This window comes from Dicentrarchus labrax, unplaced genomic scaffold (assembly GCF_905237075.1).
Source record: "Dicentrarchus labrax unplaced genomic scaffold, dlabrax2021, whole genome shotgun sequence".
Taxonomy (NCBI): Eukaryota; Metazoa; Chordata; class Actinopteri; family Moronidae; genus Dicentrarchus; species Dicentrarchus labrax.
The window spans coordinates 25622893-25648889 of record NW_026136701.1 but is presented as its reverse complement, the minus strand read 5'-3'; the positions used below and the strand labels follow the sequence as shown (position 1 = coordinate 25648889).

At 41.2% G+C, this 25997-nt stretch overlaps 1 protein-coding gene across 2 annotated transcripts in view; it reads left to right on the top strand.

Annotated features, from left to right (window-relative positions):
• The window catches only part of myo10 (myosin X), a 126491-nt gene that overhangs the window by 28191 nt on the left and 72303 nt on the right, over window positions 1-25997 (top strand). For both annotated transcript variants that reach the window (XM_051403180.1, XM_051403171.1), the window contains exons 2-3: window positions 10405-10503; window positions 23670-23828. In XM_051403180.1, coding sequence (XP_051259140.1) covers window positions 10405-10503; window positions 23670-23828 — 258 coding nt within the window. The remainder of the gene's footprint in view (window positions 1-10404; window positions 10504-23669; window positions 23829-25997) is intronic.

Sequence of the window (25997 nt, the reverse complement as noted above, 5' to 3'; positions counted from 1 at the left end):
TGAAAAACTAATCAACAGCATTATTAAATTCTCCAGTCAGCAACTTCTCAGAGCGTCTGATTGGCTGCTGTGAACTGGCCCATGTGTGTTTAATGGCCGGCGCTCTACATGTTCATGTGATAGCAATTAGCCACAGTTCATCCACAATAGAGTGTGTGTGTGCAGACTTACTGTATTTATGTGTGTTCACAGCTGCTTGTGAGGCGTGTTTTTGAGCGTGATAAACAAAGTCCTCCTTTCTCTATCAACATCAGTCGCCCCAGAAACGTCCTCTGCAACCGACCGACCACCGACTTCCTTTCTCCCACAATGCAATGAGTCACTTTGTTCGTCCTTATAAACAATAATAAGCCTTGTAAATGCTGACGATGGCTTTCATACACGTGATGCTTCTGCAGAGAGTCACGACTCCCATCCTAAATCTACTTAAAATGATATATTAAGACAACAGCTCTTGAGGTTAAACTGATTTCTTGAGAAGGTTCAGCATCTGAGTAGACCTCCAGCATGATTTAATAAAGAGGGGGAACAAATCACCTTTATCTGGATTATGAAAAAAATGTCTGAATATTCAGAGGGAGTTTTGCGTTGGCCGGATGTGTCTGCAGAGCTCCTGCCACACACATGGTTTCATTTAACAAGCTAACAGCCGTGTTTCACATATATTTCTCCATCTGAAAAGCCGGGATTTGGCTTTTCTGAGCCTCGCTTACAAGCCGAGTGGGTGTGATTAGGCCGTTATTGGGCTCTGTTGTTCAGCTGCCGCAGACAGGAGGGATAATGGTTTCTGGTCTGTTTAATTTGCCCCCTTTGTGCATTTTCTTCAAGCAAACATACTGTATTCATTTGGATGTCAGGAATGTGTTTTTGTTGGAATGGAAACTTTCAAACATTGCTGCTGACCATTCGCTAAAGCATGCAATATGTTTTTGGATTTTCTATCTTACAGGCCTCAGAAGCAACTTGCAGAGACTTGTCACCTTCAGCTAATCCATCACAGTGAGCTTTTTCATTAGCTCTGAGGCGTACAGCCACAAGGACGAGTTCAGGGATGCTCTGACATCTTTAAAATCTGCACATTTCCCCTTCCACAGGGTCTTTGTCCGTTCAGGATTGCTTTCTGGATTTGAAAACCTGACAACAGCGTAGTTCATCAATGCCAGACTGTCCAAGAGAAAGTTGTGTTATACCTGAATGCAGCACCACGAGACGTTTGAAAATGGTCACTGATCTCAACAGCAGTATCACACAGTTATTTAAAGGACCAGTGTGTACACTGTAAAACACTGGCAGCTGTGGTTGCCAAAACTTTACAGTAATAAACTTTTCCGACTATTACGGTAAAAGGATATTAGTACTTTTGAGATTTAATCCATGTTTGAATAAGTTTTTACCATCAAAAGAAACAGTTTTGCCACATGAAAATACCATATGAATCCTATGTCGGTGGTTTACAATTTACAGTCTGTAATATAAAGATTTCATTCCGTATAAATTCCTTCAAAAGGCTGTATCAATACTGGTTTTGCCATCAGATATCAATGTTTTACTGTTAGATAAACTTTAACCTATTTGAGTTTACAGTCTTTAACTGTAATGGTTTAACAGTTTTACACTGTAAAATCTATAGACATTTTTACAGTGTACAGGATTTAGTGGCATCTATTTGCAGATTGCAACTCCCTCGTTTCACTCTCCCCTTCCCAGCATGAAGGAGAAAACGTCCCCATATAGTGCCAGTGATTGGTTTGTCCCTTTGGGCTACTGTTGAAACTAAGGATAGAATTCTTTTTTTTTTCTGCAGATTTTATTGATACCAATACCATTTCTGATTCTACTCATAACGTCTACTTCTAAATAAACACAGGTCCTTTAATGATTTACATAAAAATGTGCTTTGACTCTATACAGCCAGACTTTTTCCAGACAACATGCACACAGACATATATGATCTGATGGGTGCTGATGCACACGCAGGCTCGACTCCAGCAGCTCACAGGATTTTTGGACAGAACCCATCACCCGCCACCCTTAGTTCAGACTGGAAAACTCTCCTTCACCCTCTGACGAAATTACATGTCATGTATCATGAATTCCAGGCTTCAGCCGATCATCTCGCTTTAGGGTAGAATAATATGTGGCGCTGCTCACTGCACCGGGAGCTTAAGTGGTATGTAACATCTAATTAAGGGTTATTAAGGTCTGGAAATTCAATAAGGGGGGCAGAAGTGAAGGCTGCAGTTATTATGACAGATGATGTGTATGTGTTGTATAGATACAGCTCCTGTCTGGGACGTCATTTACTGAACAGGTTCCAAGAGTTTTTTCACGTTGAGGCTTTCAAAGAAGGTAAAGAATCAACCGCAGGTTAACACAGAGCCACTGACTGAGTACTACTTTTTTCCAAATGTATGTCAGGCTGAAAAATAGTTTCCTAACTTAGTTTGAGAATGTAGACTAAGTGGATTAAAGAAGAGTTTGGTTCCAAAAGATAAAGATAAGAGCAGAAAAGGGCTGCTCTTAAAGACAGATTGATGGAAGAACATTAAAGCGAGTCACGCTTCAAAGAAAATTGGGTTACACATGCCCACAATGATCATAATGAGAGCAGACAGGCTCAGTAACATCTGTACCTCTGCTAGTTTGCATGAAATATCTCGAACATAAACATTCATGATCCCCAGAGGAGGAATCCGAATGACTTTAGTGATCCCCTGACTTTTTATCTTGCTATATATTTCATTTTGGACTGGACCTGTTCAGATAGTCTCATTCAGTTTGGGGACAGGGGAGTCACTGTGTTCATATGGAAGCATGTATGTGAGGTATGGAATATATCCCTGAAACATTAAGCTGGTGGATTCACAGTATAGATAGATAAGGGGTTGCAGAGGAGCTACTGAGCCTGACACAAAAACCTAACTGCGTGTGGGCCTACGATAGCTACTGAGATAGACTGTGATTGGTGATTGGTCGGCCAGTGTTTGTGATGTTTGAGGGGTCACCTACTTCAGGCACCACTTTTAAAGGACCCCCCAGACAATGACCCTGTCCTTATTATGGAAAAGGTGTATGTAACGGCCCAGTGTGTTGATATATGAGCAGCCATACCTGCTGTTTTACTTGGCTCATATAAAGTCAGTGTGTTTGTGTGATTGTTGTGTGTTTGTATAAGTTAATGCATGGCTTCATGAGTTTGTCATGTGTTTATGAATCAGTTTGCTCGTGTATTTATTCATGTTTTCATGTTTGTATGGATGTGTGTGTGTGTTTCTGTCAGTGTGTGTGTTTGTGTACTTGGGTTTAATCACGTATGATTGTGTTTATTTTGGTGTGTGTGTGTGTGTGTGTGTGTGTGTGTGTGTGTGTGTGTGTGAGTCATTGTGAGGCTTTCCCAGACCTTTCCCAAAGTCAATACTAATCAGTTCCCACAATCCCCTGCTCTCTCTCTCTCTCTCTCTGTGTCCAGTCGTTCAAATCGAAATAACCTTGTTGATTGGTTCTGCACAAAGGCCCTGCTAGTGATTGGTTCAGGCAAAGGTTCAAGGTCAATTTGCACTTGTAGACTTCCTCCTGGCTGTTTCCCAGACAGCAACCCCCCCCGAAAACTGGTGTGTGCATTGTTCCTATTGTGCTGTCACTCACTGTCATCACAGGGGAGCACGCTGAATACTTTCTATTTTTTTCCCCTTTACCCTCGAATTCTCCTGCTGGTTTTGCTCTTTAAACAATTGGATGTGAGATTTGACCTGCGACAGCTGGAAAATGTGAAGGGCTTAAACTTGGGGCAAGTTTTGGAAGCTAAAAATTACACATTCTCCATCTGCCAAAGAGGATAAACCGTCAGACAAATTAGCAGTCTGACAAAAAGGTGCTTTTGGGATTTAAGTGAACGTTTCAAACTGATAATCTTCCCGACAAACAGCACTATCAGATACCTTTCATTTTGAAATCTGTCTCCTTGCTACGTATTGGCCGGAGGAGAGCCGGACAAATTCAAAAATACACAGATGATGTGTGACGGTTGCTCACTTTAACCTCTGCCGTTAAGAGCAGTTCCATATAAAAGTTAATTATTAATTTGTCCAATCAGCCAAAGGCAAAGCGAGACAAAAGGCCCGATACTACCGTCAGCCAGTGTGAGTCCAACAATGGGAACACATCAGGACCTGCAGGACCGAGAGTCTTTGTTTGCCCTCTGCAAACACCTGTCAGATTCCAGGCTAAAAGAGCGGCCTCATGTAGCAGCACTTATTATATTATTAACTATTATTATAGTTATATATATATAGATGCCTCTCAGAGAAGAACAGCAGTGAACACTGAATAATTCCTCTTTTTTTGGAAGAGGTTTCAAGACCTCGTGGGTCACAGCACCTGCACTCAGTCAGGATCAAAAACCGGGTGCAGAAGCGGTTTACCCCTCCTCTCAGACATCAGATCAACGGTGCGTGACGCGCCGCTTCTGATCCGCTGCTTACCTTTTGATTTTGAAAGTGCGGCACGAGGCTTTGAGGAGCTTTCTTTTAAAAACTTCCATTAACACAACTGTCTTTTCTTCTCAGCCTGATGTGTGGGGGGGGGGGTACCGTGATGAGCATGTGGGGCTTGTACAAACAAGAAACAGATAATCTGTTCCACTCGGCTGATGGAGGGAAACCTGCTGTTATGCAGGTGGGGGGGGATTAAATCAAGAGCTGATCAAAGAACAGGTAAAGCAGACATTTTAAGTCAACTTAAAGAACTTTTAATACTCAGAGCTTTTTGTGTGTAATTATAAATTATACAACACATCTACGGCTGTACAGGACAGTCACAAATGAACAGGTCATTGTTTTCATTCTACAAACAGAGCTTGCTAAAAAGCCACGTAGGAGGGGTAACTGTCTCTGTTTGCATTTCACTTACAATTTATGCTCATAGTGCAGACACTGAGGGAGGACTGCAGCTGTTGCTGATGTGCTGCGTTCTCTGGACGGCTGCTGGAGACGAGGTCAAAGTTCAGCAGTGGCAACATGGTGTTCACACACTCAATAGAAAACAACTGCTGCCTCGTTCATCCCTGCATCATCCCAAATATTCCCTGTAAACGTTACCCTGCTGTCCTCACCGGCAGCACTTCCACGTCATGAGAATAAACCCAGACTGCAGCAAACAGAGCCAGTTGTGCATCATCTCTCATACAGAACATACCAGACGTTGTGTTGAATCACAGTTTTAGTGCTCACAAGAAAGAAAAGATGTCCCCACAGGCTTTCCCATTGACGGCTCTGAAAGAGAGGATGGCTGTGGGCGAACACAGGACTCTGTTTGTTACGGGAGTGGAAGCGGAATCTCTCAAATGAGACAGCTGCTCATTCCCGACCCCGATGGCGTACGAACGCTCCAACCTCCACAGATCATCATTTTACCAGCTCCCCCCCAACCGCCCAAACCCCCCAAACCCTGCATCCCGCAGAGAGAGCATTAGCCACACATGTCGAGGTTACGGAGGGAAAATACACGCAGGAGAAGGGTCACTGCCTCGGTCGGACTCCCAGAGCTTTCAGGGCGGGAGGTTTGTGTTGGTGTTTTGGTTTTGCGGCACTGGAGGAGATGTCAGGACTGAGATAAAGGCCAGAAAGGAGAGACACATGGGGTTGACTTGATAGTAGAGGGTATAATACAGCGGCAGGATTGGCTGAACCCAATTCAACATAATGACAGTAGAAAATGCCATAAATTGCTGATTTTAAGAAGCTTTCTAGATCTTAATCTCCCCAAATGATGCACATAGCAGCTTCATGTTGCGACTTTATTTATGCAGGCTTTCAGTGTTGGTGCAGGCAATACTATCAACAGCTATTCCTGGTCAAAATGTTTCCTAGAACATGGCGTCTGCCTTCAGAAAATGAATGCTGACATAACAGAGAAACCAAAACATCAGGTTATTATAAAACAAAGACATTTCCTCACTAAAGCCAAACATTTCTAATGATACAATTCTGTTTTTTGTCTAATAGAGCACGTAAGATGAATCTATTAAAGGATAAATTATTTCCCACTTTAATAATCTGACCTGTTGATATAAGTTGTACTCGGACACCTCGGACTCTGCTCTGTGAGATAGTTTACTCAGGTTTAACTGGAATGAGAGGCTAAGAGGTCTTACTGGTGCAACAGCTGGGCCTTGATCCACAGCTCCCAATCCCAGTCCAGACTCTTTAGCGTTCCCCTGCTCATGTGTTGACATTAGCCCGGCTGAGGCCCAGCTTCCTTTCATGTCTCAGCGTTTGGTAGAAAATCCACATAACAGCAGTTGTTTTCCCGCTCTATTTAAAGTTTTCGTGTTGAAGTGGTTTTGTGATGGCCCCGGGTCCCTGAGAGCTGCTCCGTCTGATTCCTGGTGACATTTTTAGAATATCATTGTATTTGTTTGTAGACCCTTTTCAGCACAGTGAACGCCAAGGAGGACTGGGGAATCTCAAACATTCATGACATCATATGGTTTGAAGGCCAACTGGAGGGGGATATTGGACTGAGGAACATAAATAAACCAGGACTGTTTTCAGCAGGAACTTTCACAGCCTCCGAATGCTTGAAATCAAGTGCCGGTGCCTGAAAAACCTTCCTGGGTGCAGTGTTTCTGTAACTTAACTCCACATTTGTGCTTTTGCAAAGCATTTCTTTCTTTGAAATAAACTACCATTAAAGGTTTTTATTTTGTGGTCAAGAGTCTGACTCAGCCTCAAGCCTCAATATTCCCAGTTTTTAAGTTTTCTCCAAAACTAATGTCCATCATCGTGTCTTAAGTTAGTTTTTACAGAAGTGTGTTTTTTATCCATTAACAGAGATGTGCACTTTCCCTTTGGTCCATCGGAAAGTACAAACGAGATCTTTGATGTTCAGGTTTCAGGCAATCAGTGGTGATGAACGAGGGAGAGGAGGTGAGGCGGAGGCTTTTGGCTCAGAGCCCTAGTTTAGAAATGAGCTAGTAGCTCTGTGGGTCAGAGTGTGTGAGTGTGTGTGAAGAGGAGAGGGAGGAGTGGATTAAGGGTGGAGGGAGGGAAAGCACAATAAGATAGTGTGCCACTGTCAGATGCGTCTTTCTCTCCCCTCAGCGGAGGGAGGGCGGGCGGCACACGCTGCCCACAAAGAACATGGATGTACGTGTGTGTGTGTGTTTTAGTGTGTGTGAGGGTTGGAGGGGTCTTTGGTGGTAAAAGAGCCTTGAAAAGTGTGCTGGTGGGAGGAGGGAGACCCCTCTCTTTTCTTTCTCCACCCAAACTTGATCCGAGCGTCAGATTCCTCTGGTAGTGCACATCGGGAATGTCCATATGGTCCCGGCTGGTAAACAGCACACGCCTTCTCTTTGTGCACGTTACAATGGGACATCTTCCTTTGTTTGGTTCCTTTTTGTCACATCAAAGAGCCAGACGTCAGCCGCTGTCCACATCAGGATGAATTTTCTTTGTATGTCTCTTTTACTTGTGAAAATCACCCATGAATGATTTTGTGTATAACTTGCATTTGAATTGTAAGACTATATTCTTCGTATTGTCAACAAATCCCATCAAATGACCAAAACCAACAATGTGTTGTCTGTCCCTCCATCCTGTGGCCCACTGGTTCCTACTGAAGGTATACATATTTATCACATACAAAAGAAAGTCCTAAAACAGCTCATTATTTAATCAGGTGATCAGGACCCGAGCTACCAGTTTGTAGGGAGTACAGGGAGAAAACCTACAGAAACCGGTGGGACATCTTGAGATCTGGTCTGGTGAGCAGTGGCTTTAAATTTGAGAATAGATTTCAGTTGTGTTACCCTTTCAGAAGCAATAGAAATATGTAGCATTAGCAGCGTTAGCTTTTGCAGATACATTGACAAAGAAAAGGCCTTTTAAACTCTCCAGAGGATATTTCAAAAAAGGCATCAGATACCATTCACATGTTTTGATTGACAGGCGACCTGGGACATCCTGATGGCTTATTAGTGGTTAAGACTTATGCACCTTCCACAGCCCCGCCCCTTTTTGCTCTGTGCTCCAATAACAGTTGAGCAAGCCTCGGTAAACTTTCTCTTAGCCTCTACTTCGATATGCTAAATTAGCTATCTGTGTGTCTATATATATATATTTATATATATATATGTGTGTGTATGTAGGTTTTATCTTTTAACCATCTTCAAAATGTGTCTAGCAAAAAAGGGGCGGGTCTTAGGAAGGGTCAATTGCAACTTCCCTGGTTTGATTTGACCTTTGATGCATGTCGTTCTCCTTCGCCATGTTTCCAGTCCGTCTTCATCTGTCAGTAAAAGTCTCAGGGAAGTTCAGAAACCGCCAGACAAAGTTTTATAAACAGGAGTCACACTGAAAGATCAAGTTTTAATTTACATATCAACAAAGTAAAGAAAGACGAGTCTGACAGACTCTATGTGACAAAGTCGGGATCAAAGATGAGCTGCTTTATGAGTTTCCTCTGAGCGTCAGATTTATCTCTCCCCAGGAGATCCCGGGCCCTTTTGAATCGTGCAGTTTCCCTCTTCAGAGAGAACGGCTGAGGGTTTAGAACAACACAGCTCCCCTCTGATCCGCTGCTGACACTGCAGACCTGAGCTTTACCCTGCGTGTGTGTGTGTGTGTGTGTGTGTGTGTGTGTGTGTGTGTGTGTGTGTGTGGTGGGGGGGGGTACTCTCCATCCATTCATCCGCTAACTTTTTCCCAGCCAGGTGCCCCCCTCTTCTCCGCACCAGGACGCCTCTGTCAGAATGAGGGCTTGTGGGTCAAAGGTTGTTCGTATGTCTGGTTCAGAAAGGGGAGGGGCATCTCACAGAAGCGCAGCGTTTGTTTTTCCCATTAGCATTAGCTTGTCACGCTAATGAAGAGCGGCACATGTGGCTATGCGATTAAGAGGGAATCCACTTTGAGGGGCCCCTCAGTTCTTCTTGCTTCGTTTGGTACTACTAGTTTGAATTTTCCTTCTGATTAGAAACACTGTAATACGATATGTTATTTTAACCCCACAAACATTGTTGAACTGGATTACACTGAAACATTTCAAGTCACACAAACTACATTTTTGAAAGTTACAAAACAAGAAGATGATGAACTAACTGAACTTACAGAAAGATTCCTGGTCCAGAATGTTTTTTAACTTAACTAAATTGATTTAGTTTTACTTAAAACATTTTATGTGATCAGTTTCAGCATTTTTTGAGTTAAATTAACTTATCTGATTTTAAACTTAAATATAATCTTCAATATAATCTTAAAAAGAGACGGTAGAAACTGCAAGGATGGTCCATGTTCTGTATCGCAATCCACATTGGCAGAAACAAATCCTTTCTAAATGTGTACCCACTATTTTGGTACTGTGGTCACATCCAAAGCCAAGAAATATTAAGATTAAGATACCAAACCTCCAAACATACAGTTAAGACTCAGACTTTCTCCCTAAATCCCCCAAATTCTCTGCTAATTCTCCACAAACACAGCAGAGAGGGGAAACTCCAGTGATTAAATATCCAGCTGCTGGCTGAGGGCGAAACACTGTAGCAACCAGGAGCAGTAAACTCGACAGGTCAACAGGTATAAAAGTGTTTTCTGACTCTGTTTTCAGTCACTAAAGAGCATCAATAAACATGCAGCTTTACTGGCCTCCTGGGAGACCACAGCCTGGATGCAGGTACAGATTTCTGAAACCCAACACTGCACAGTTTCCAGGACAGCTGAGACCCTCCTATTGACCAGAGAAATGTCAATGCCATGGTAATGCCATGGTGACAACAGATGAAGGCTAATACAATTTCTTCTGCCATTAGCAAAGTACAAGGTGTAACATTATATGACCTCAAAATCCCATCTTACAAAATAATATCACCTCAAAATCCCATCTTACAAAATAATATCATCATGGAAATGAACAAAATACAATACTGAAGTAGTTTTTTCAGGTAGCTGTACTTGAATATTGTTGAGCTTTTTTGCTTTACCCCCTACATTTTATTAAAACACTTAAGTCACATTAGTTTTAATGCATTTGAGAGGAATTATCGATTTTTTTCTTCTTCTTTTTGCATTAGTGTACACCTCCGTATCAAGACCTTGTGCATATCGCACATGGACAGATATAATAAGACGAAACATACTTTTTTTACACAAGTATCTGAACTTGTACTTCTACTTGAGTAAAGAATGTGTGTACTTCAGAGATGTTTTCTATCAACAGAAGGAAAACAGTGATGATGGAAGCCCTGTTCTTCCTGTTTCTTCTTGTTTTGCAAGCAATTTTGGTGATTGTTTCAACTGCCCTTTGTGGTGAACCGCCCATCTGGTTTGAAGTTGTATTGATATTTCTTCTGTAAGGCGTTAACTCCTATGTCTAACAAGTAAAACTAATATATCTGTCTTTCTTTTCCTGCAGGGTGACCGGGTGTGGTTACGGGAGGATGAGCAGTATCTTCCCAGCACCGTGTCCTCGTGCTCTGGAGGTGTTGTTGTCTTTGCCACAGACTATGGGCAGGTAAGGTTCAATCCTATCAAAGAATGTTTACACAAACTTGGGAGCGTTTCCTGCATTTTGACTTCAGGATCTTGGTTTACGGTTTCCTGGGCCATGGTGTCCTTCCTGTCTCCGGGGCCCCTGCTCCTGTTGCAGGACTTTCTGATGGAAGTATTGGAGTGGGATAGCTGGTGCTGAGCGATGGTCAGATGTGAGGCTCCAGGCTGTAACTCATCATTCAGCTTCCAAGAATGCACTTTGTTGCTCATAAATTAAGATTAGTATTTGGGAAAGGAACTTGTGTTATTGTTACTAAAGTTTAAACCGGGTTGCGTGACGTCTTGACAAGTCTAAAAAGAACAAGTAAGACATAAAGTCCATGAAGTGAAGAAGGTAGAAGCAGAAAAACAACCCGTCACGTGACAAAGAGAAATTACAAAGAACTCATTTGCTCATTTTCTCATGGTCTTGTTTGAATGGGTCGCTATGTCTTATTTTCCTGACGTCCAACAGTTTGGTTCTACAAGACTTTGGATCAAGAACAAACTCTCCACAGAGATTCAGTTCAGCTTGGAAACTGCATTTTTTTGGAAGTGGAGAAACTGAGGTGATTCTATAGAGCTCTTGTATTTGTGTTTGTCTTTTTGAACTGATTATAGTCGCAATATTAGGCTGCATGATTTTTATTTTATTTTTGATCTGATTTACGTGGCATTTACAGTCCTTCAGATATGGTGAAGTAACAAAAATGCACTTTTAGTCCACAAATGAGTTTTTCTCTGACTGCCTACTTGGCAGAAAAGCCCTAAGGACCTGAATGTCCCACAGAAACACAAACACCAGGCAGAGTTAACCCTTCACTCTACTGACAAGGGCTATTCCTGTCTTTCCACCACCTCTTCTGACACTGTCGTAAACCTCCGAGAGAGCAACGGCTCAAAGAGGTCCACTCATAATTTGGGATCAGCTCAAGATGCGGCAAATCCCCTAAACCCCATCTGGTTCTACCTCTTTGATCCATGTGTTGCCAAAACAACGGATGCAGACAAGGTGAAGGACATATGGAACACGGGTTACTGTGCCATTTATGTATGTTTCAGGTTGTTTTTTAAGCATTAACATGAATTAACCAGTTGAGCAGTTTTGAGGTTAAATTGACATGAAACATTTGGCCGTGGTTAGCTGTGATTTATCCTCTGTAAGGTGTTAAATTCCACAGATTTTGGATTGACTGCACCATTAAGACACCAAGACGTGTATCTTCACACGGTGGCAATCATTTGCTTTTGAAGCTTTGCTTTGACTTCAAACACTCAAGCGATCATGTGGAAGACAAACTAAGCTACCAGCAGCAGTGTTCGACTGATACGGGTTTTTCAATAGACGGAGAGCAGGTCTGCTGTTGGCCAATATATAATGCCCATAACAAAACAAAGAGTCATGTATGGTTCTATTCTATAGGAAATTCTGTCATATGTTTACAGCATGATGTATAAGAGTACAGTTTAATCTTGCGTCATTTTGCAGGGTTCTTCCACAATGTAAGCTTATGGGGAAAAGTCTGTCTGGTCACTGTGCTCTTCCTCAGGGGTTCCACAAGGCTGCGTGCAGATGTGTCTGAAGACATGTTTTGTTTATCGGCCTTGTGAGCACAGACATCGGTCGATGCTGATTATCTCAAAATGACGGATTTTAACCGATAAATCTACACCTATCACTAGACCTTGTAGTTAGCATACTGTGTATGACTTCTGTGGTGCACACACACACTGCTGGTCTGCCCTGTAGAAAACCAACACAGCTCTGCTATCAGCTAGTTTACGACTCCTGCAACACCCTGGAAAGGCACTTTGGATGTGAGTTTGCTAAGAGGTGTCGAGCACTGCAGCGCTTTCAGTCACGTCAGTCGAGTATTAGATGGAAATCAGCTCTTTAAGTTTGTCCGATAATCTATAAAACTCTGAGGGACACTGAGATAAACAGGCAACATCGTTTTCACTGGTATTTCTCAAAACCAGAGGGAATACCTGTGCAGGGTTTAGTTGGATGGTTTGTTCAAGTCAAACTTTGTTTTAGCATCAATAATGTTGAGTTAACTCAAACTAAGCAGGAATGTGTTGATCTGACCCTCTTAAACAGTGGTCTTTTGGTGTTTCTCAGTAAGGGTAGGGATGGTTCACAACTCACAACACCTGAAGGATCCTCAGAAGGATCCTGATACAAAGTGTCTTGACGTTATATTTTGATATCTAGAATAATTTCCTACCTTAGGAAGGCTGAACTTCAGTGAGTTTAGACTACTAACTGCCACCTCCTCTCCAGTTTTAACAGAAGCCAGATTCACAGAGACAGCAAACTGTTTGGGTGGATTTACTCTCCACTAACCTCCTGTGCTGACAGCTTTAACAAAGACTTCCTGTGTAGCCGGTGAGCAGCAGAGGGTCACTACCAGAAGACGGCCTGTAAATGTGAGCGCTGAGGGATTTAGGGTCATGTTGAGCCAGCGTATTGTCCTGAAGATTTACTGGCAGATTAAGGCATTCTTATCTCCGGGCTCCTACTCACTCAGAGACTCTGTTAGACCTGCTGGTCACTGGAGCTAATGACCCTCCACAGCACAGTTTACAGTCTCAGCCAGAGGATGTTGAGCCGAGTCGTGTAGAGCTGATGTCAGACTTCAGGTGGTGCTTTGTGGCTGTTTTTAGCCACACAAGCGGTTTTTACACTATGGTCATTAATGACTCTAGCGCCACCATGAGGTTGAGATTTTTGCTTTTTAATTAAATGTTTAATGAAATTTGATTCATTCATGTTCCCCTCCGGATGAACTGTAATATTTGAGATCTTTTATCAAGTTATGTATCGCCATCATCAAATTAAAAACTTTGTTTAATAGTTTTATCACCAATTACCTGCAAAAACAACTGCTAACATGCTAAACTAAGATGGTAAACTTTAGCTGCTGAACATCAACATGTTTTAGCTCAAAGCATGGCTGCCGCACAGAGCTGCTAGCATGCCTGGAAACAAACCTGGAAACCACTTCTCTTTGTTCTGATGTCTGAACCTGTCCATCACTTTTTAATCATTTTCTTCTCTTTTCTCATCCTTTTATATTTTAACCTCTTTGTTTCTCTTTTTGTCCCCTCTCTTCTTTTTGTCTCTCCTTTTCTGTTGTGTCTTTTGTTACTTCTTTAGTCCGTTGGTTGTTTCCTTTTTTTCTTATCTCCTTGATGCATTACCTTTTGTCTCTTGTCATTAACTTATTTTACTCTTGTTTCTCTTTTCGTCTCTTCTCTTCAGTTTGTCTCTGCTTTCTAATCTTTTTCTTCTCCCCCTTCTTCATTTTATCTCTTCTTGTTTCTTCTTTCTGTCTCATCTTACTCTTTGTCTTTGCTTCTCTTCTTGTTTGCTTTGCTTTTTATCTTGTCTTCTCTTCATTTACCTTGTCTCGCTTTTACTTCTCGTGTCTTTGTTTCCTAGTCTTCATTTTTTTGTCACACTGTAAAACCTGACAACACATCCTTATAAGGTAACTTAAATCAAAACTCATTCACATGAATTAAACCCAACTCAAAAATGAATTGTTGAGGCAACTCACTTGTTTTAGTGAACTTAAATGTGTGCAGTGTTTTAATTATTGGTGATATAATTCCAGTTTGTTCCATTGAATCCTTTTCTGTAAGTTGACTTTATATCATTATAAAAATATAAGCATTGTAATACTGTATATCTTCTTAATGATCCCCCAAACTGTAAAGAGTTGATGTTGAGTTACTTTAAAAGCCACAGAAAATAATTGGCTTCCATTTTGATGATCAATTAATTATAAATTGTTTGTTGTCAGCTGTTGTGACAGGTAATGTGATAATTCCTTTAGTAGAAGAAAAACTAAAAAGAACACATTTAAACACATTTAAAATTTTAACATTTGTATAAAGAAGAAGCATCTAAGTTACTTTATTCAGATAAATTCTGTGAACACAATTTTAAATAAGTTTGGAGGAATTCTGCATATGTGTACAATATACTCACTAGTTTTAAGTACAGTAAACTTAATTTATGCAAGTTAACTTCACAATAAATACATAAGTTACTCAAGTTCAGTGTTCATAAAGTTGCTGTTGGTCCAAGCAGACTGGGAGGTTTTAGAGTTGGGAAACAAAGGCAGCACGAGACACTCACACTCAATCTGTATAAAGAGCTTTAAAAGAATTAGCATTAGCCGCTCAAAATCAACTTTATTCCAATGCAAACAGTGAGCTGAGTGTCAGATGGACGGAGCAGCCTTACAGAACCGTCCTGTTATAGAAGAGTCTCAGGTTCAAAACCTGAAACAGACCATGTAGTGTGTGCAAGGCGGTGAACTCCAGCTGCTCATGGGACAACTCATGATGCAAAAAAGTGTGTAGTTAGTTCTTTTGTGTCTGCCCGTCATGTTGTGTGTTTGTGAGGATTGTGTGTTTTCATCCAGAGATTGATATGCAAAGGTGTGTTTCTTTGAGTGTGTGTGTGTGTGTGTGTGTGTGTGTGTGTGTGTGTGTGTGTGTGTTTGTGCGTCTGCCAGCCGTCTACTGTGTGTAACTGGAGATGGATTGTCACCTGTTAAGCTCAGAGCAGATGTTGCTCACTGCTATAAACCCCTCCCACTTCAGTGTGTGTGTGTGTGTGTGTATACGTGTGTGTGTATTCATGCATATTTCAAGTATATTTACACTACCAATAGATTACACTGTATATGTCTCTGAGTGTGTTATGACGTTGGAGTGTGTGTATATTTATGTTTCTATCTATGTGAGCACATACAGTATGTTAGTAGTCTCACTCTTAAAGCAGCGAATTAGATGTCGGAACAACTTCTGGTCCTGGCTGCCATTAGGGATGAGCGAGTACACAATTATCTGTATCTTTTCCCCCAACTAAATCATCTGTATTTGTATCTGTATTCAGAATAGGCGGGGCTTAAACTGTACATGGGCGGGGCTTAAACTGGAAGTTGTTCATTTAAGCCTGAATTTGATTGATTTTTATTAGAGAACAGCCTCACAATTGAGGTTCAGAGCAAAAAGAGTAATGGAACGATTTACAGAACTAACACACATAATTATGAATAGATATTGGCAGCAGTGGCCCAAAGTCAGTTTGAGTTTGAGACCTTAGCACCTTCATGTGACCCAACATTTCTTTTGAGTGATATAGAATCTTATAACACCAACTCTCAAATAGTGGGGCTGTAATTTAGGTCAGTGTAGTTGGTGGCCAGCCCATGTTCCCCATATTTATAAATGGCAGTCAGCAAACACATTTTGTTTTTGTCATTTTAAAATGAAAATCCAACTGTTGCAAAGTACACTAACCAATTTACCTCAGTGAGACAGACAACCGGGCCTTTATAGATATTACAGAGAGGTCTTATTTTAGTAAGAATCCTCCAGGTTTTATGATCTGCTCCTGACTTTGCTTTTGATTCTATTTGCTGTGAATGCAAATCTAATCAAATTAGTGTGCAAGAATGTAGTGTAATCTAATTGTTGAATCTGCTGAGCATATTGTTCCCCAGAGGAAAACAAACCTCACCTTTTTATTTCCAATACTGGTAAGACTGATTGAAGTTTTTCATCCTCTTAAACACTTGAATATTGTTGTATATTATGGTTATGAAAGCTGGTCGTGAGCGGTTGTGAATGTTAGCGTCCGTACAATAAGTGTGTCTGTGTGTGTGTGTGAGTCTGTGTCTGTCGGAGGTCGCGGGGTTTCTCTCGTCTTGCTTGGGTTTCGGTGTTTTTGACGGTGCAGACAGCCTCCTCCTCCTGAGCTGACTGCAGGACAATGCAGCGGGAGATGAATGGTGATTCAAAGAGCAGCTGCTGCTTTTGATGATGATGATGATGATGTGTGTGTGTGTGTGTGTGGGGGGGGCGCGTAGCTTGAGGCGGGGCAGAGGGTTACCTGTTCAGCTCTCTGACAGAAAGAGTGAAGGGGGCAGCGAGGGGGTGAGCGGGCTCAGCTTTCAGACACAAAATGAAGAGTTTCACTCCTTCTGCTCCGACAAACTGATCGCTGGCATGAAAGTCAAAGTCGGTATTAAATGTTATTGAAGCGATTAGCCTTCAGTGAAAGGGAGACACGTCTGAAGGAATTACAGCCCGAGTTTCACACTGTTTTAGGCCTAAGGGCTGTTACAAGGGTACACTCCTGGGGAAACACTAAAATTAAAAGATGCTTAATGTTCAGTTCAAGCTAAATTTGTCAGAATTTGTAAGTAAAGTTCAAAATCAGAAGTTTTTCCCGGAGGACAATCTATGCAACAAATAACACCCACAGTGTTTGAGGTATGACATTAGATGTCCAGGGTTCCAGAAGTCATTGTTTTGCAAGTCACAAGTAGGTGTCAAGTCAAGACTGTCTCCTAAACTTTAAGTTTCAAAGTCCTAAACAAGTCGCTCTTCACCATATGTAATGCTATGAGTAATGATATATTAAAGACCTCATTATGCTCTTTCTTTATGGTTCTCTGCTGAAACTTAATTGGATTCTGTCGGATTGGTTCAAACAAAGTGGATCTTGGGAATAAAAGGTGGGGTCAGTCATTCTGGAGAGTTGATTGTTGAGTGTCCTTCACAGGTCATCGAATACCGAGGCTTTGGCAACCCAAAGTATTTGATGACCTGGGAGCAGGAACGCCACCTGTTGTGTTGTGTAGCTCGCTCTGAACTCAACAATCAACTCTCTTTAACCCATAATAACCCATAATAAATAAATATATTCAATGTATCAAGTATTTTCAGGGCAAAAGTCTTTTTTGATTTTGTCATGTCCAGTCTAAAGTCATCAAATTTGTGATGCGAGTCCACACTAAATAAATATAACAATTCCGGGATTCAACCAACAAAAAAGCAAAATGACATGAACCAGATCAACCAAATGCAAATGTGTTGAGTTGAAGTCAAGAATTTTGACAGACCTTCAGAAACACTGTAGTGCTCAACCATTAGCAGATACACTGATGCTTGGTGATTACTTTTCATTAAAACACTCATATTCACCTATAAACTAATATAACAGTATCAGGAAATATGAGTGATGGTCCGCTGCGGTGCAGAAGTACCAACATCTGCCTTCACGAATCCACATTAGTTAAATGCTTCCTCGTTGTTCGTCCCTCTGGTTAAGTGTCTTCTAATTGCCTGAACATAAATGTGAATTCACTTTCCTCATCCACATAAGTAAGAACAACACACTTTATCCCGACTGATCCGGGAACAGAGCCCGCTGATCCGAGGGTACAGCAGTGACCCCCCCACCTCCTCGTCCTCAACGCTTTGTTTCTCAGAGATTTACTCCTGTTAGCATCTGTCGCTATAGGCTTAGCGCCTGGGCCCCACGGCTTTGTTTTCGCGGCACGGACCCTCTTCATCTCCACAACGACAACTGGACCAATTAGAAACCTAATTAGGCCAAAGCTAAAGAACCTGTCCTCTGCTGAGGCCTGCTGGGACAGGGACTGTAAAGATACAAATACTCTCTGTGATAAAGAGAGAGGGAGACAGATAGCGTCCACATTCTGGTTTGGCCCCCTCAGATCCAATAAAGGAAAATCTGCATAAAGCCAGGTCCATAAAGTAATGGCTTTTCCCAGTTTGGTGTGAAAGAACTTTACTGGTCTTCACTGAGTGTGGACCCCATCTAACACCTTTGGGATGAACTAAAGCGGCGATTGCGATGTGAGGATGGATGGTTGAGTTTACAAAGCTTGGATTTTGCCAGGCTAGCTGTTTCCCCCTGTTTCCAGTTTTATGTTAAGCTAAGCTAACTGTCTGCTAGCTGTAGAGTTATGTGTACCCAACAGACTTGAGAGTGGTATCAATCAACTCGTCTAACTCTCAGCAAGAAAGCAAGAAGGCGTGTTTCCCAAAATTATTAGTTTAGTATTCCTTTAACCTTGACAAGTGCTAAAACCCTTTATCATTCTCAATCACCGGAAGTAAAAAGCTAATGTTATGGCTATAAATGAACTACAACATGGGTGGCCAATTTGTAAATTTCCAAATTGGAAATTTAGTGGGCAGGGTTAGGGCTAACAATATCCATGTTGTAGTTCATTGATAGAATAATTATGGACAACCTCCGTAATCTAATTCCGCCACTTGATAGCAACCGGTGAGGTAGGTGGGGTATTTACTGACGTATTTTATGTTGTAGAACATAATCTGTTAAGCTTGTGTTAGTTGAGGAATCTAACCAAGCTCATTCAAAATCACATCGACTTTGTGACGAGGGAACCGGAAAATGTTAACTTACTTTCAGGTTGAAGGACTCATTCTTACCACTATATTGTAAGAATATAAAGGAAGTTCCTGTCATGTTGCTAGAAAGACATCAGGGAGGAATTACTTTCCTGACAAAAATGTTCGAATTAGTAAATTAATTAATTAAATTAATTAATTGAAGTTTATTTTACGACTTTACCGAAGAATATTGAACTAATTCTGAGTGCAGCAGGAGCGATCAGGGTCTAACAGCTGACAGAGAGGTGAAGCTGTGTTTACAGCAGCTAACGGTCCTCTCCGGGTCACCAGGACCGACTGCACGTCTGACTGTTGACTGTAAACAACATTGGACTAGTCTAACAAGTCAGTTATCTCCCTCTCACTGTCTACAGTGGATCTCATTTCTTAAAGCACAAGGTTAATGTAAAAGTTTATTACAAGAAGAAACATATTTTATTGATAGAAGTCTCTGTTTTTTTTTGGCTCAAATGGTGTTTTTATCTCCTGGACTGACTGCAGCAGTAATAAACCCACATCAGAACATGCAGGTTGTGAACGCAGCGTTTATGAAAAGACTCGATCACGTTTCATCCATCTGAAAGACGTTTCTGTGACGTTCAAGCATCACTGAGGCTGGAATGTGAGAAATGAGGCCTGGCAGGATACTGGGGGAGTTTTTGGTGTTAATGTGTGTGCTGTGTGGGGGGGTCAGATCTGATTGACTCCTTTGACAGAGACCGGCTTTCTTTAGGCAGAGTCTCCCCGAGCCGCTCGGTCACAGCGGGTCAACGACCAGCTAGAGGCGACCCCAGAGTTCAGAGCGTGTATGTTTACATTCAGCTGATGCTCTTACGTACAGTCTTGTTTTACGCAGCTTAGTTCATGTGAGAAAGCAGATTATCAGTTATCCACAGCAGAAGAAACGCAGCAGTAACAGTGTTAAAGGTTTCATTGGGACTTTTCTTTTCGTTGGATGGTGATGACAAAGGTTCAGTTTTAAGATGTTTTTGCCTCGACAAAGCCAAACACCACAAACTGACATCTTGATTAAAGTCCTACTGGAGCTGAACCACAATATGATTGTACATGTCCTTCATATTCGGCTTTATTTCTTAGTGGAAAAGTTTGGAGAATTGGAATCTTGTGTTCATTTAAAAAGGAGTGGTTCCCTCTCGTGTCATTTCTGGACATGCAGGGCTTGATAGTTAGCAAGTTAGCAAGAAAAGCTACTAAAACTGTTTAAAACCACTGAAACACATCATAGACTCCAAGAAATGCCGGACCTGTGTGTTCATGTGTGTTACTGAAACTTTGCTGTTTGCGGAAAAAAGGCTGAGACAGCACCGGGTTTGGCTGCTCTCCTTTTTCCACCCAGAAGCCAGCGTGGTTAAAGTCTGACGGTGTAAAACCTCGCAGAAGACTCACAGAATGTAAATAACAACGACTGCCAAGGAGCCCTAAACAGAGTTCCTCCAAAAAGTTGATGAACTCAAGTTTGATCTTCTCCCGTTGATCCTCTGTGACGCTGCAGTGATGGATCATTATTTGGAGCGGACCCCCCTCAGTGATCTCTGTGCGTCCTCCTGCAGGCTGCGGACCTCCTGCAGAGCAGTGATAATTTGAGGTCTTGTATTAATTAACCTCACTGGCTCTTCCTTTTCATAACCGGACCGTCCTGTGGTCTAAACAGTCGGCTGATTTTCGGCTGTCTCTCATTAATGGGGAGCTGATGTTACTGAGTGCGTGTAGAAAGCAGATCTGAAGAATAGCTTCTTTGTCTGTGTTTGTTCTCAATATTCTTGTGTTTTGAGACTCCATATTTGCTCCTCAGCACTAATTTCTGTGGCGCTTCATAAAAGTGTTTTATGTCCATTGCTCATAGTTTACTCAAACGGAAATCAAAAGGATAAATACTTATCTGGAGGTTTTTATCTCCTGACAGTTGTCCTCTGGGGGTGAAGAAAGTCAGTAATTACATTTTTGTTTAAATAAGTTTAGTAAGGTTGATTTAACTTACTTACTTGGTTTGGGTCTGACTTTAATTTAATTGGGTTGGTCCAACAAATTTTACAGCTATAAAATTACACGAAGTTGATCCAACCCAAGTAAATTAAATTGACCCAACAGAATTGTTTAATCTTGAAAGAAAGCCATTAAAATACATTTGTTTTAATTAGGTAAATGGAAAGGCTTACCTAAACTTACCTAAAAAAGTGCAACAACAAACATCTGGGGGGTGTTGAACATAACGCAAAAGCCAACAAGTCAGAATCATCCGTTTTGAAACGCATGTTGATTTCAACAATTGATTGTCCAACAAACATAATGCAATCATTTAACATAAACACAGTGTTACACTAATATGTCGGACCTGATCTGTCTGGAATCTGAAAACCAAATGATAAAGTATTATTTCTATCTGTAAAACTGAGCAAACATTGCATAACCTAACAACATATTTCAAGCAGAGGTGAGAAAAGTCTCAGTCAGATGTCCTCCTCGTCATTTCAGGCTGCTCGTATAGGTTGTATTTACCCTTGTAGATATAGTACAGTAGATAATGGACAATCAGGCTACGCAGATAGTTTGCATGTATAAAATGCAAACTAGGAACCACTGATATACATGTGACGCTCAGCAGGATGGTGGTTAAGCCTCTTTGACGATGCACTGGGAGAGTTTCGTTATGGGAAGCTGTTAAACCTTGTCCTCAGTCTGCTGCAACCCTCCTCCAGCTCCTGACTGGTTGTTGCTAGCAGCCCAGGGTCATATTTACCTCAGCTATCAGCCATGTGTCACCTGTGTGCAAGGTGATGAAATATGAGCTGTGAGAGGAAGGTTAATGTTCTGCCCATAGGAGACAAAACCAGCCAGAGGAGGCCAGAACATATTTACTCTGTTACTATACTCAAGTATACGTGTGTACAGTACTGCTGTACTTTTTGGAGACTTTCTACTTTTCCTCCAGCACATTTCAGACATTTATTGTACTTTTTAACCCACTGCGTTTGTCTGAGGGTTGGAATTGAATATGTATTTAATGTAGTGTGACTGAAACTCTTTTTCAAGCGAAACCTGATGACAAATAATCAGTCAGACAAACCAGAAGCAACATAAAGTCAGATCCATATTTTCTATCCAATGTGACACACTGTAGGCAAAGTAAAACTGTAAACTGTCACTGTTTCAAAGCTTCAAAATGTAGATACATCAGAAAATCAGAAAAACATCTGTTGTAAGTCAATGACCTTTAGACATATATTACTCCATCCCCTCTGTTCTTGCAGCTTTTTGTATTTCCTTCCTTTCTAATTCCATTCTTTTCCTTATTCCTTCCTCATTTTCTGTCTTCCTTCTGCACTCTCTTTAATTCCTAATTTTCCTTCCTTTCCTTCTTTAAAGGTCCAGTGTGTAACATTTAGGAGGATCTATTGTCAGAAATGCAATGTAATATGAATAATTGTGTTTTCATTAGTGTATAATCACCTGAAAATAAGAATTGAATGAGCCTTTCATATCCAAACACTGGCTCTAGATAGAACATTTTCCTCACAATTCGCAGCCACTGTAGTTTGTCCCTCGCAGAATGGGAGGGTGAAGCGAGGGAGTTGAAATATGCATCTACACCGCTATATGTCACTAAATCCGACACACTGGTCCTTTGAATCAGCGGTTCTCAACTTAAACAAAAAGTATACACATCCCTGCACTGCATTTACACAATAAGTAAGTAACATATACAAAATGAGCGGTTTTCACTCAACAGACATTTGTGGAAGTTTTTCTGTCAAATTAAAAGTCAGACATCAGAGAGCTCAGCATTTAAAAAGTCATTCAGAACGAGTCCGCCTACTTTTGGGTTGAGAAAGCATGCTTGAAATTATCTGAAGGCATAAAAATCCCCCAAACCCCCTAAAATGTGAGGTTTTATTCTAACAGTGAACTCTAATCTTTTGGATACTACAGTACATGTTACAGCTTTCTTTATTCAGCATCTGGATGCTGTGTCACCGCTTACCATTCCCTTATTTCACCTCCACCTGCCTTCACTCCTAAAGCGTTGATTTATTTTCACCAGTGAATTTTGAGCCTTTTTAAACATTTACAGTTATTACTCAGTGTGCTGCCAGAGGACTGTCTCTCTGTCCTCCAGGCTTTCGTCCACATTTTACACTCCTCCAGTAACATGAGATCATCATCTGTCAGTCAGGAGCTTCTCTGCTGTAAATTACCAAGTTAAACTGTTTGACTGGTCAAACAGAGCGAGGCTGTGAGAAGCTGGTTCTAAACATTTATAACATCCAAAATATCTGTTCATTTCTGTATGAAAACACACTGCTGTCTGTCCTGGTGCAGCCTCTTTTCCCAGATGTTTTCTATCATGCATTATTATCTCTGCGACACAAGAATATGTGTTGCCAAAGGTCGTAATGTTTGCTATATGATGCTGGAATACAAAAGTGTCAGTAAACCACCAGAATGAATTTCACTCCACATCACTAAGATGACATTTTTTAGTGTCTCTTCTGAGACTTTATGAAAAGCCGCTGTGGTCTTTGGGGTCCTACCTTTATCTGTCCTGGACCGGCTCGACTCGGTCATAAACGAGGCAAACTTCGAGAGAAAGCTGAATCTAAAAATAAATAGAAACTTGTGGTAAAGATCTGAGTGTCAGGCCTGGCCTCAAACCAGTGAATAAATGATCCACAACCGGACCAGTTAAAGAGGAAGTGGTCACGGACCAGCTGTACTGTAAACCACACACCAGGAAACAGGGTCCAACATTTTCCTGTGATTTTAAAATTATTACCTCGTGGGAAATAAAGAACAATTAAGTTTGATTGAGGTTAGGTTTGGTTTTAAGCACAAGATTTTTACACGGTTCTCATCTCCATCTCTTTTCATTCTGTGATCCAGGTGTACACCTACAAGCAGAATGCACTCACCCGCCAGAAGGTGCAGCCCATGCACCACAGCAGCATCCGAGGGGTGGAGGACATGGCGACCCTCGAGGACCTTCACGATGGCGCCATCCTGCACAACCTCTTCCTGCGCTACCAGCAGAGACACATCTACGTGAGTTTACAAGCTGCGCCACACCTGGTGGCTTTTTCAGATTCTTTGAACACTGAACAGTTTTCAGTGCTTTTTTAATCAGCTTGTGAAGCACTCAGTGACCCAAAAAGAGATTTAAACTTGTTTATTGTTAATAAAAATACACAACAATCATGGATGTTCATACACAGCAAACGTGAAAAGCTTATGGGGGAAGAAAAGTTAATGAACCTGTTGTTTTTTACAAAACCTCATTGGCACTACAGTAGTGATGGTAAACGTTACCTCATTTTGTGATAAATAACTATTTCTAATGTTTTATTTAAATTTAGTAGACAAACAAACATATGTGCAAAAAATATCATAAAAAGGGAAGAAAATTATAAAACAATATAGACCTATAGTAGGAAATAATGAAATGAACAAACAAAATGAGCTTAAAAAAATATAAGTTTTACGAAATGAATAATCTATGACAGAACCCACAGTTTTATAGTGTATGAACATCAAAACATAGCAAACTTTTTATAAAAGCACCTAAAATTTACAGGAAATATAAAGTGGTATATCAGTACAGATTAAGTTTTCACCTGATTTTATTTAAATTTAAGCTTTTTAAAAAAGAAACCATGAGACAATAGAGAACATTGGGGAAATAATACAAACATGAATAGAAGATAGTGTCTCATTTAATGCAGTGTAATGAAACTTTCTGGTTTCCCCCTTTAAAACCCCCAAAAAGTATATGCCCCCCACCAAAAGTCTTTGTTTTCCTTACATAAATCATTCCTTCTTAGTTTCACTCCATATCTTTCCACTGGTCATCCACACCACACAGTTTGAGAAGCACTGATTTAATGTCAAATTCATGCAGATTAGCAATCAGATCAGATTTAGCGCCATGAATCCTTGACGTAAAGATCGGCACTGAGGAAGGAGTTTCCAATCACACTGACGAGAGAACATCAGATCTGCGAGCCTCTGGCTTCAAAAGCCCAAAACAAACTGACTCCTATCTGCAGTATCGCGTTGACAGCTCGGCCTGTCAGGGAACAGTGCCTTCTTTTAAAAGCTCTATACGCAGGAATCTCCCATGAACTGAAGTTGCTCAATCATTACACAACAGAAATAATCGTCTGGACGCAGGAGATAAGAGGAGGTGATGACTGGGTCAGAAAGCGGAGGGAGGTTGTGTTTCTCTGGGTGGATCGGTGTACAGTGAGGTTCCCCATGGACCTGCTGTCAAAAACAGTTTGAGGCTCTCTGCCTCTGATTTATTACGAGCAGCAGACAGCGAAGGTTCACCGGTGTGAAATACACGTGTGGAGTTGATTGAAAGGTTGTTTAACTGTGCTGAGTTTAATGCACAACATACAGGACATACGTGTACAGACAGAGCAGGTAATTCACAAGTGGTTTTACAAACTATAAACCTGTTGGGTTGGCTGCTTTACCTCAGTGTGAAAGATTACAGCATGAATGCAAACAGATTAAACTGAGATTCTTTGTTGTTTCTACACAGAAAACCTTTTGTAGAATCATTTTCTGAAGGCTGATGATTGGAGATCTCAGCTCCTATTAATCATCTGGGGATTTCTAAATGCAAGATCGTTCCTCGAACAGTGACAAGAACGGCCACTAACTATTGTATAGTCCTTACTTCAAACAATGCTCTCCTCCCATTCTCCTCTGGAGTGAAACACATTGGAAATACAGTGAATCACTTTGGAGTGAACCTCAAAATTGATGTCCAAAGATATGTTATATGGTATGACAGTGTTTACAAGCACATGATTTCTGCAAGTTAACGCTATAAAGAGTTTGGATTGGTTCTGCAACGCAGTTTTGAAAATGAAACCAGGGCCGAAGCATTAAGAGTCTACACTGGCAGTGACACGTCATTGATGACATTCTCTACTATTGGCTCATTGCTGCCGACAACTGTCTGTATGCTGCGTCCAGTGTTTGCCTCAGTCAGTTTGCCTTTCCAGAAGATTCTTCTAAATGATCTCTGATATAAGTTTGAGGAGCTTTTTTCTGTGAATGGCCGCCTGGAAGTTACCATTCAGTGGGATTCAGTGTGAGCTTTGGCTGGTCCCCTCAAGGACTCTCACATTCTTGTTATTAGTCCTTTATAGGGATTTATGCTCAGGGTCACTGTCGTGTTAGCAGATAAGTTTTCAGGCTTTA